Below are 12,496 nucleotides of genomic sequence, written 5' to 3' on the forward strand. Positions count from 1 at the left end.
CTCCCGCCGCCGCGGAGAGCGCAGGGAGCAGCCGGGGGCTCGGCGGCGGCGGCGGCGTCTGGCCCCAGCTCCTCCTCCTCCTTCTTCCTTTCCTCCTCCTCCATCTCCTCGCTCCCTCCATCTGCCGTGGTTATGGCCCGTCGCTGGAGCACAAAAGAGTCTCCGCAGTGGAGGTCTGCGTGGGTCTTGCTTTTTCTCGCCGGGGTGTACGGTAAGTGTCCGCGTCCCCGCGTCCCGCTGACAGAACAAAGCTGGGGCGACCCTGGGCCCCGAGGCCTCTAGGACAGGGGTTCCCTGGAAGAACCAGAGAGGGACTCTGGGCGCCGGCGGGACAAAGACCCGCCGAGGGGTAGAGGCAGCGGAGGGGGTGGCCGCGCAGGGAGATGCTTTCGTCCACTCGTCCACCTCTAGACCTTTGGGCTGTTGGAGAAGGACTTGGGTGTCCCGGCCGGGGGGAGCCCCGGTGGAGCCAGGGGGTGGCGGGCGGACTTCCCGACCCGGGCTGGAGGGGGCCCCTTGCACAATCCACAAACAACGATGTATGACTGTGTTTGAAAGAAGGGGAAGTCGCCCCCGCCGCTGCCGGGACGGTCCTGCCAACCCCCGACCCTTTCTCGAGGTTGGGAAGTTCTCTCCCCAGTGAAATTCCCTCTGCACCGTTCCCCCCACCCCCACCCCTTCCTCCCCACTCCGGGAAAAAGCGGCCCGCTGCCTTCTTCCCATCTCTGCACACGGGGGGCCGAGGCTCTGGTGATCCCGGGCGTGCAGGATCGTGTTCCTCCCCCAGGAGCACCACGCAGAAGGCCAGAAAATAGTTTCCAGCCCCACCTCAGTTTCTTCCTTTTAGAGCGTACGTGTCTGCCCTGACTCCTAGTTCATTTGTCATTTCATCCATCACTGTCCGCTGATGTCCCTGTTGCTTTATTCTAGTCTATGGATCGCTTTATGTTCCTTTGAGGTTAAGAGAAGGCTGAAGACTGTGTGTGAGAACTAAGCTTTATATTGCGTTGGGGTCTGAACAAGAGCTAAGGAATTAATTGGACAGAACATTCATTGTTTGAGAGACTTGAGTTCCACTTCTGACTTCACCGTTCCTAGTTTATCAGTTAAACACGTTGGTGGATGTTTCAGAGTACAGTTAACCTCGACTTTTTAGAGTGGTGCTTTGATTTCTTCAAAAGAAAACAATTCGAAATTACCATTCCATGGTTAAATTTTACTTGTAAGAGGTCCAAGCCATTTGCCACGACACTAACTCCACTGTTGGTGGTGGTGATGGAGTTCAGTCAACATGTAATTCATGAGCAAGCATTAACTCTTTTGAAAGCATTTATCTGTGGAATTAAGTGTGATAGTAACTTTTAGAACCTGGGAAATTATCCTAAATGAAGAATTCAATGAACTTAAATTGAAATTTGCCAACAGCCAAAAAGTAATTTTTCAGTATGATTTAGAATGTATTGCTCCCTGACCTGATTTAATATCATTTTTGTTTGGAGAGGTTTGGTCCACATTTGATGTGGTAATTGCCAATGGTGTGCCTGTGTATGACCAGAAAACCCCATTGCCTGACTTCTGATTGTTAGTGTCAAGTGGCAGTGATCCCTACTTGCCTGATGACTTGTGGGTTTGGGTCTACACCAGAGATCAATAAGCTATTAAGTTGTTTCTTCTAGCCTGAAGGTGGATGTAGTTCTGCTCTAGGTTTGGTTTAATGGCCCAGGAGAGAGAAGAAAGTGAGACATATCTTTAATCTAGGGTGATTAGGAGTGTTCAGCTTTGTCCTCTACTATAATCAGAATTGAATTTTAGTGATATCTGATCAGAATGGATAAACAGGTTCTTTTGCTTTTCTCACATGAAAACCTATGCCATTAGCGTTTGAACTAAAACTCTTTTTGCGTCCAGAATTAAGAGGCTGTGAACCCCATGATATGCCTTGGTGCATTCTTTTGTACTTGTACACAAAATGAGTTTCTGATAAGTAATTATCAAATATTTGTGTCTTTGGAATTTATGTTTAGTGAGAAATTATTAGTAGGCAACGACTGAAACTTCTTTTTCCAACAATATGGGACCAGGTTATAAAATTAGCAAGTGATTATGCTAGGGGTTAATGTCTCAAGCCACAGCAAGTTTCAAAATATAAGAAAAAAGGAGATAGTGAGCAGGCAGAACATTAAACTGTGTGAGCAGAAATTAAAGGAACCTTTCACCCTGCAACTGGAAAAATTCTCTATAGCTGCTCTCTGTCTCTTCAACCTCATATGTGGATTTATATGGAGAAAAAGCTATAACAATAGTATGGCGCTGTAGGGGTGGGGGAACATGCTTCCATAACAATAATGAGGTTTGTTTGGCTTGAATTCGCAGTAACTGTGATGGTAGTGGATTCATCCTGAGAAATACCCAGCACCTTGAGCCTCTTAAAACAAATATTTGCTGTAATTTATGAAACTGTCCTTTATGCATCAAAAAAAGTTTAAGTGGCTTCAAAAATAATTAGGAAGCTCTGTGAAAACAACCAAGTGTTCAGAGTAACTCTTAACACAGACCCAGTTGAAGAAGAGCAGGTTGATTGGCCAATGTTTAGGCAGCTCCAATACCAACTCTTCACAGAGTGACTCTTATTTATTAACTGCAGTATTAAATGGCTCCAAGTTGTGCTTTAAATCTTTGAAACATTTTATATATCTTTTAAAAAAAATCTTTGTTTATTTTGATGTTTATTCTCACATGGCCATTTTAGTGGACTACGTGATTATTAAATCTGATCATGTTAGTGGAATAATGTGACTATTATACTCCAAGTTACTTTTCTGAACACCACAGCCTTATTTGAAATTCTGAACTGTGAAATGGAATACAGTTAATGTTTTCTAAAAGTAGTTGTTCAAGGACCAATAATTATCTTTCAGGAGTGGCTGTAATTTAAACTGCTTTGAATGTTCCTGAGAGTGAGTAGAAAGTAAAGGTTGATTTGGAAGTTTGAAGGTGTAATAACATTAGTGGGGGCAGCTGCGAGCTTTGCTGGGCATTGTTTTAAGTCTGAGAAGAGACGGTGCTTCTCATAATTTGCATAGGATGTCTGGCTTTTATAAATGTCTGGCTTTTATAAACTCTCCTAGTCAATACAAGCTGTTAGACTTGCTCACTTCTCAAGCCGTGATTTGGTAATTGTAACAGTTCCATTACTTTATCCTTTTCCACTTCCCTTTGCCTCCCAGATCAATGTTTTGTTTCTTTTTCTTTCTTTTTTTTTTTTTTTTACTCAAACCTACCTTAAAGTACATACTATAGTACTCCCAGTATACAGAACAAAACAATGTCCATGAAATAATACTGACTTTTCATATTCAATTTATCCTCCCTTCTCTCACTCTTCCTTTTTTCCTTTGCTCTTTTAGGCTCATTAAGTTATTTTTAGACCCACTAATAAATTGTAATCCTTGAAAAACACTGCCCTAGGTGAAGCTTGAAAATGTAATTTAAAATGTTTGTTGTATTTATGTAACATTTTATGATAGCATTGAAGAGTTGCAAATGTTTAGTTTTGGGTTACTTGCCACCAGAGCATTTGGAAGAGGTAAGAACTCTTTCTGGTGTATACTGACTGACCTGCGATAAATTCTTCTTTAAACTGGTTTTCAGCTTATTATAGTCAAAAGTCTTTGCTGTGCACAGTACTATTCTAGATGTTGTGATAGCCTAAAATATTCTTTTTAGTCTTGCATTTTATATCTCATCGGTAAATCTTTTCCCATGAGTTTTATGGAACATTCAGTAGCATTTTATAAATTTCCAGTTTAAGGATAGACTAGAAGTTCCGATTTTAGAGAGGTTGTAGAAATAACTGGAACATGAGAAAAAAATTAAACTAGATTCCAATTACTTCTAAAAAAAAAAGTCAAGTTTGATTATATAAAATATGTTGAATAAAACTGAATTAATTGTTTAACATGAACTCTTCCTTGGGTTTAGAATCTAAATTATATCCATGTCCTAGAGGGAATATGAAGGTACACAGCACATTCCACGAAATTCTAGGCAGTTTTCAGGCAAAAAGTATTAAATGACCATTTTCAGTGAGATAACTATGTTCCAAGAAGAGTATGGATGAGATTTGAACAAGATATGGTAAATGATTTAAAAGGTTCCCAGAAAGTAAAATCTCTCAAGAAAACAAGTTATGTGAGGCTGAAAAGTGAGAAGCAGTTAAAGAAAATGTTTGGAAAGAAAAGACTGACTTGTGGTGAGAAATTTTAAAGCTTATCAAGAAGTTAAAGGAACAATGGATTTTTTTGTGTTTTTGATCTGAGTTGCTATTGTGGTTGGGGTTTAATGTTGTTTTTTCTTACCTTTTATCAATGATATTACAGTTTAAAGAGTGAAAGGTAAAAAATGAGGTAAACAATATAGATGAGATTATATAGATTTAAGCAAATAGAAAATTTTTATTTCATAATTTTAGAATGAGTATTCTATTTTTGCTGCAAGTCTTTATAGGTAAATGAAGGTTGTTCAGAACTTAGGAATTGAAGGCGAGTTAATGATCTCCAATTTCTAAGGTCACCTTTCCCTCCTGTTTCTCCTCTTTTTCCCCTTACCCACCCCTTACACCATTTCTGGGAGGGGTGAGTAATAGGTGTACACTACTTATTCCCATTTTCTAAGGTATAAGATTAGAACCTACAAATACAGATTAACCAGTTTATTTGTTCAGATGTGTGTCATCAGTCTTTTTAAGTATATGCCAACAATAAATATATAAAGATAGATCTATATATATACACACACACATATGTATACATTAGTTTCAGTACTAAATTACCTTAGGGAATTCTCTCGTCTAAGCTATAGAAAGAAAGGAAGGAAACTAACATTTATTACATTAAGTTTATAATGTGCTTGGTCTTTATTCATTGCTGTCAGATACTGTGCTTGGTCTTTAGTCATTGCTAGTTAATCTTCATTGGGTATCATTTGGCAGTCCTTATAAGGTATTTATCCCTTTTGTATAGAAGAGAAAATTGGAGTTCAGAGAAGACTTATTTAAGATTAAACCACTAGGAAGTAGTAAAGCCAAGACTGCAACCTAATCCTGCCTCTTCATTTATTTAGCAAATATTTGTTGAGCACTTGCTGTGTCTGGCACTGTGTAAGGCACAGCAACCTGATGGACGTAGTTTCTGCCCTCTTGGGACTTACAGTCTAGTGAATAAGTTGTAATAAGCGCTCTAACAGAAGCAAAGGGACACAAGGTACTTAGAGGAAGACTGAATTGTCGAGGAGACAATTATAAGACCTAAAGGATAGCTAACCATGTCATGATTGGGATGAGAGAGCCTTGCACATGGGAACAAAGTGCGAAAGGCCCAGAATCACAGAAGAGCTTCTGTGGAAGAGCTGGTGTCTTGCAAATAATAAAATCAGTGTAGTCGGAGCACAGTGGTCATAGGGAGAGTGACAGGGTAAGGTTGGAATCTTAGGTAGGAACGTAGGACTTTGGAAATGATGGCAGAGAATTTGAGCTTATTTTAAATGAAATTATTAAAAAAGTTTAAATGATTCAATGCGACATGTTTTGAGAACAGTTGCTTTTATCACTGTGTGGGGAGGGTTGTTGTGAATTAGGCAAGAGTGGAAATGGGATGGTTAGGTTTGGGCTATAATTCAGGTGAGAGACACAGGCGCTTGGACCAAGATAGTAGTAGTGGAGATAGAAGAGTCTGGATTGCCCTTTTTATAGGGAAGAAAGGGACACTTCCTCTCGTCACAAGAGAGAAAGAGGAAAATATTGGTGTAAACGTACTTAGGTCTGTGGGTTTTGAGGTGGGAAGATGGAGATTTCTCAAAGTAATATGACATGAGGTCATCAGATGAGGATGAAAAGGAGAGATGAGAGATCGAGGGTGACTTCTGTTTCCCCAATTCAGTAGAGCAGGTCGGGCCCTTAGGGAGTTAACATTTCTATTATTTAATCTAGAAGAGAGGATTAAGAACACTCAGTGCAAGAAGGGGTATTGTGGTGAGTAGTTGTACAACACATGACAGGAAGGGTGAGGATGTAAGTTACAAGGGGAGAAGCTTACGTGTTCTATGGAGAACTCAATTCTGAGGACTGTCATTTTTGTCAGTGAAATAAGTACAGAACAGCTTTCTACAGTGTTTTAAGAGTATTTCTGGCAGGAAGCAAAGGGTAGGACTTTTTGCCCAAGTTAAATGCCTAATGCTGAGTGATCAATTAAAGATTGCTTTATGTTTTAGAAGAGTCAAGAATGCATTTGTAGTTTAGAGAATTGTAGAGATTTTGGAAAAATAAAGTGACCTTTATTTTTTTTCCCAGGGTTTGTATGGTTTATTTACAGCAGACATAACTTTAGAAAGTCCTGAAACTTCAAAATAAATTAAGCTGAAAGAACAGTTTTCCAGTCTTCTTTTAAATATTTGATAACTCACTGCTCTGTTTGGTGAAGAAGTAAAATTGTTTTACATTCGTTCTTACCATCAAATGAGAGTAACTTGAGACCTACCTTTAATATACTTACATTTCATTTCTTAGAGAAATGGAAAATGATGCTGATCTTTTAATATTGAGGTTAAATGGAGCACAGTAAGATGTTTAGTAGTTGGAATTTACCTTTCAAATATAAGGAAGAGACTAAGCCTTTTCTTACCTACTTAATTTCAGTGATCGTTAAAGCATTGATTAAGTTTTAAGTTAGTAAGTTTGTATCTGGTATATTCTGAAATAGAATTCCGTTTCTTGGAATTATAATTGTCTGTTCTAGTGACAATAAAATGTTTTACTGAGATTTAGAATACAGAACTCTTTTACCAAAAAAAATATGCCTTGTTTAAATCCTCAAAATAACACGGTGAGGTTAGGTATTATTATCAGAAGAAATTGAAGCTTTTAGAGTAGTGATTTTGCCTAAGGGTTCACATCTCTCTGCTGCTGTTCTCTCTGTGTAGAGGCCCATTATTTACTGTCTGCATTATTGTTACAGCTGCTACCCAGTCTTGACTTTAGTCTTGTCCTGATTCAATCGTAACACACACAGCAGCCAGAGTAACTTTTCTAAAGTACAGATGTGATTATATATATAACTCTCTTGCTTAAAACCCAGCAGTAGTTCCTTATTCTTAAAATACAAGCGTAACTCACTAGGCCCTTCATGATCTGGCTAGTTTTTACCTTTCTTGTCTCTTGTCACTTCCTTCACCCACCACTCGCCAGCTTCCCCCATGTTCCTACAACACTGAACACATTGCTCTTGTCTCTTGGCCTTTGCACGCAGTTTCCTCTGCCTGGCTTTATCTTCCTTCCTCCACCATATTCTTCACTAGGCCCACTCCTGCCTGTTCTTTAGCTTTCCTTTGGATGTTACCTCCTTTGGCAACTCTTTCCTGGTTTCTCAAACCTCGGTCCCCTTCTCATAAGCATCTCAGACTGCTCTTATATGCAGTATTGGCACTGACCTTGTTTTACTTCTCTGCTTCCCCCTGGAGCAGGGCCGTCTAGTAGGTATATACAGTAGTCCCTCCCTTGTCTACGGCTTCCCTTCTGTGGTTTTAGTTACCCTCAATTAGCCATGGTTTGAAATTTCTAAATAAAAAATTCCAGAAATAAACAATTTGTAAGTTTTAAATGGTGCACTGTTCTAAGCAGCGTGGTGAACGCTCTCGCCATCCTTCTCCATCCCGCCCAGGACATGAGTCGCCCCTTAGCCCAGTGGACCTACACTATATGTGCTGCTCACTCATTACTCGCTTGGTGGACATCTCGGTTATCAGAATTACTGTTGCACTACTACTGCGCTTGTGTTCAAGTAACCCTTATTTAATAATGGCCCCACGCACAAGAGTAGTGATGCTAGCAATATGGATATGCCAAAGAGAAGCCGTAAAATTCTGCCTCTAAGTGAAAAGGTATGCATGTATAAGAAAAAACAGTGTGATTATAGGATTTGGTACTCTCTGTGGTTTCAGGCATCCACTGGGGGTCTTGGAAAGTATCCCCCATGGATAAGAGGGGACTACTGTAAGGTGGGCCTCAAATATGTCATATATATCATTGTCCTAGTAGCCACATTAAAAAGAAACAGGTGACATTAATGTTAATGTATTTAACCTAGTATATCTAAAATATTATCATTTTGACATGTAATCAATAGAAAATAATTTTTCATACTAAGTCTTCAAAATCTAGTGTAAATTTTATACTTACAGCTCATCTTAATTAGACTAACCATATTTCAGGTGCTTAATAGCCACTTTGGAAAACTGTCTTTTAAAGCTGAATGTAAATATGCTCTGTGATCTAGCACTTCTCCTCTTAGGTATAAACTCAGGAGAAGTGGGAACATATGTGTGCCAGAAGACGTGTACAAGAATATTCATAGCATTCTTATTCATTATAGCCCCAGACTAGAAACAGTCCATACGTCTATCAGCAAAAATGAATAGATGAATTATGGTATATTAAGGGAAGACTACAGCAGCAGTTCTCAAACTTTTGGGTCTCAGGACTCCACAATTATTGAGGGATCCAAAGAATGCTTTTTAACATGGGAGATGTATATGTTTTAAAATAATAGAAATTAATATTGAGAAGTTGTTAAAATATTTAACTCATTTAAAGTGCAATAAGAAACCCATTACATGTGACCATAAATAGCATACATTAATGTAAAATGACAAATGACTATATATTTTCCAAAACAAAAAATTTCATGAGTGGCATTGCTATACATTTTTCCAAATTTCTGTACTGTCAGGCTTAAAAGAAGACAACTGATTTCTCATCTCTGCTTCTGCAGTCAGTCTGTTGTGACAAATTTTGGCTTAAGTATAGGAAGAAAATCTGGCTTCGTGTGGATATGTAACTGTAAAGGGAGAAGTATTTTAATAGCCTTTTCGGATAAATGTGAATATTGTTTGATGCTACACCAGAACTTGACAGGTAGTTTTATGTCTACAAGTCCAATACACAGTTCATTGCGCCACAGAGCCAAGTGACAAGTAGTTTTTTAAAGTTTAGTTACGCCATGGAATCTGAAACCATATCTATAAACTTTCTGTATTCTGTTAAACTCTGAAAGGTCTGAGAGATTCCCAGGAATACACTGACCATACTTTGAGATTAATTTGCTACATGGTCATTAAAAAAAAAACTACCAATAGCATGAGTGAATTTCACATGTTGATCAAAAGAAGTCACTCACTAAATTACAAGTGCTGTGTAATCACAATCTAAGAAGTTAGGGTACAGGCAAATAGTTACTTATGGGGGAGCGGTTAGTGATTGAGACGGGTACCAGGGTAGCTTTTAGACTGCTGGCTGCATTCTCTTTCTTGACTTAAGTGGTAGTTTACACAGATACAGGTATTTTGGGTGATAACTTGTGGAACTGTAATAAAGTAATAAAAACTTTTTTTTTTTTAAAAAAAGCAGCGTTCAATAATAGTATCCACAGGTTTTCTAATCATTTAGATTCTCTCTAGTGCTTTACTTTTAATTTTTGTTCTTTGATTTTTTTCCTTTGTGTTTGATAATTAAAAACATATTTAAAACTTTGTACGTTCAAAAATGTCAAACATATTCAAGTAGAGAAACTAGTATAATTAACCTGATATACCCAACATCCAGCATCAACAAGTGATCATTATATGGCCAGCCTTGTTTTATCTAAAATTCCACCACCTCTAAACACAAATGATTTTGACATCTGATCTGTTCATTTTCAGCATGTATCTCTAAAATGCGAGGCCTTAAAAAAAAATAAAACTTAAGCCCCATACCATATCACTCTTAAAAAATTAATGATTCCTGATTACCATCAAATATCCAGACATGTTCGCATTGCCCTAGTTGTCATATAAACATGAATTTTTAGAAACTCTTTAGATTAAGGTCCAAATAAGATCTGTACTCTGCAGTTGTCGATATCTGTTAAATCTTTACTGGTTTCTTATCCCCTTTTTCTTTCTTTCATTTTTTAAACAATTTTAAGTATAGTTTTATGGTATTCTTTTTCAGATTGGAGGTAGTCCTTAAATTCCTATATTAATAGGAATTTGAAACTAAGTTTTTAATTTTGTCACGTAAGTTTTTTTCATTTCCAAGATGATCATAAGGACTTTATTAAGGCCAGAGTAATGTGAGTGAAACGTATCTAACATAATGCCAGACAGTACTGCTCGAATAAATGAATTCATTTATTCATGAATGGAGTAAATTACATTCATGTGATTACTAATGTTGAACTGTTTTTGCATTTATGAAATGGGCCATAAGAAGTTGGTAATGATATATTTTAAATCTGCTGGAATACATTTACTAATATTTTTTAGACTTCGTGTTCAGTATTTATCAGATCAGTCTATAGTCAGTCCTAGCTTTCTTCCTCCATCCACTCCTTGCTCTTCCTCTCCTGTAAACTAACCTCTCCTCTCCTCCTGCCTGATTTTCATATCTGTTAATCTATTATTTTAGATTTTGTTGTTGATTTCAGCGGTCAGAAACAGTGTAAAAGATGTGTGTTCCAGTTGTGATTATTTTGCCCTTTAAGATTTGGAAAGGAGAGTAATTATTTATGAACTGTAGAGGTACTGTGATAGGAAATCAAAAGTTAGCAGCTTTGTTCTCCTGACAGGAGAAATGTTTTCATTTCTAGTGTGATTAACCTTTGTTTCACTAAGGAAAATTATGGAGACGAGCCTATACAAATGGGCCTTAGGACCAAATAAACCAATAAGGTAACTTAATGAAGATGGATTGGCCCCATGGGATGTGGAATCTAAAGGAAGGATCTGGAGTGGGGTAAAATGGAGATGCTAAATGAACATTGAGTTCAAGTCAAAGGGTAGTAATGTTGTATTCTATCAATTTGGTATTTCTGGTCTGCTGGGGATGACACTTTAAAACCAAACTCATTTGCTCAAAAGGTAGTAGCCACAAAGTTAACCAAAATGTGGCCCCAATACTATCTAAACCATGCCCTAGCGGTATCACATGATTACTTGTACATAAGAGTATTCACCTGCTACAGAGGGCGGAAGATTAAGGGTAACCTAGTATTAGTGCTATTGGAGTGGAATCACTACCCAAGGTGTAAGTTCTAATGTCAGTGAGTAAGGCTAAAATATAGTTCTCTTTAAAATCCCTTAAATCATCTTCAAGTACAGTATGCATGTTTTGTAGATTCACTGCTGAATAGCATACTTTCATTATGTGCAAACATCTAGTTTTCTCTCAATCATTGGTACAGATATTTCTTTGAGCACCTGCTAAAATGGTTGTATTTACAGGCTATATAAAAAATATGAGTGAGAATAGAAAAAAATTACATAAATTTGAATAGGATTCAGCTCCACATTACTTTTTTCCAGTACATTTCAATAGGGAACTGAGTGTTTTGACTGACATATGTGGGTGTATTAGAACTCAAATTAAGATACATGATTTGTTCCTGCTTTTTATTTTGTCTGTTATTTTGCTTATTTGTTCTTTTATTCCCTAAGTAGGAGGCTAGCTACAATCAAACTTAAAATACAGAAGGTGTATTTCTTGAGAGTTTGTTAGAATTCTGCCCAAAAAATTTAAAGGCATGGTGCTTTTAGGGAATGACTCTTTTCAACTTCTACCTCTTTGAGTCAATTTTGCTAACACACAAAGTTATTTTTTCTTAGGATATTGTAGTTTCATCTGTATTTCCATATTTGCTTTAATGTTATAGGTAATATTCTCTCAAAATTATTCTTTACATCTGTGATTATATCTTTATTGTCATTCCTAATACCTCTCTATCTGTTGTTCTTTTCTTGAATAAGCTTGTCACAGATTTCTCTATTTTAGGTTTTCTCAACGAAGCAGCTCTTGGTTTTATAGTCTACTGATTTCCTTGTTTTCTATTTTATTCTTTTAGCTGAATTCCTTTTTTGGTTGATTTTGTTGTTTTTCTGGGGTTTTTTTTCTAGTTTTTAAGGTTATTGATTAGTTTCTTCTTTTTATTTTTTTTAATTACCATACAGTGAAATTGACCCTTTTTCCTTTGGGGTACAGTTCTGTGAATGTTAACACATGTACACATTTGTATAGCTACCACCAAAATCAGATAAACCACCTTAAAGACCTCTGTCCTGCTATTCCATTATAAATCACACCCTCTCCCCACCCATAATCCCTGATAACCACTCATCTGTTTTTCATCACTATAGTTTTCTCTTTTTGAGAATGTCATATAAATGGAATTGTACGCTATGTGACATTTTGAGACTGGCTTATTTTACTCTGCCTAATGTCTTTGAGATCATCCACATTATTACATGAATCAATAGTTTATTATTCCTGATCAGTGTAATGATTGTACCATAGTTTGTCATTTCACCTTGTAAAGGACATTTGAGTGTTTTCAGTATGGGGCTATTATAAATAAAGCTACTGTAAACATTTATGTGCAGGTTTTTGTGTGGACATGTTTTTATTTCTCTA

At 37.4% G+C, this 12,496-nt stretch overlaps 1 protein-coding gene across 2 annotated transcripts in view; it reads left to right on the plus strand.

Moving 5' to 3' along the window:
* The first annotated feature begins 6 nt into the window (after nt 1-6).
* LRP12 (LDL receptor related protein 12) overlaps nt 7-12,496 on the plus strand; it is a 67,078-nt gene continuing 54,588 nt past the window's right edge. For both annotated transcript variants that reach the window (XM_006916619.2, XM_006916620.2), the window contains exon 1: nt 7-211. In XM_006916619.2, coding sequence (XP_006916681.1) covers nt 133-211 — 79 coding nt within the window. In that variant the 5' untranslated portion in view covers nt 7-132. The remainder of the gene's footprint in view (nt 212-12,496) is intronic.

The sequence above is a fragment of the Pteropus alecto genome, unplaced genomic scaffold, assembly GCF_000325575.1.
Source record: "Pteropus alecto unplaced genomic scaffold, ASM32557v1 scaffold164, whole genome shotgun sequence".
NCBI lineage: Eukaryota > Metazoa > Chordata > Mammalia > Chiroptera > Pteropodidae > Pteropus > Pteropus alecto.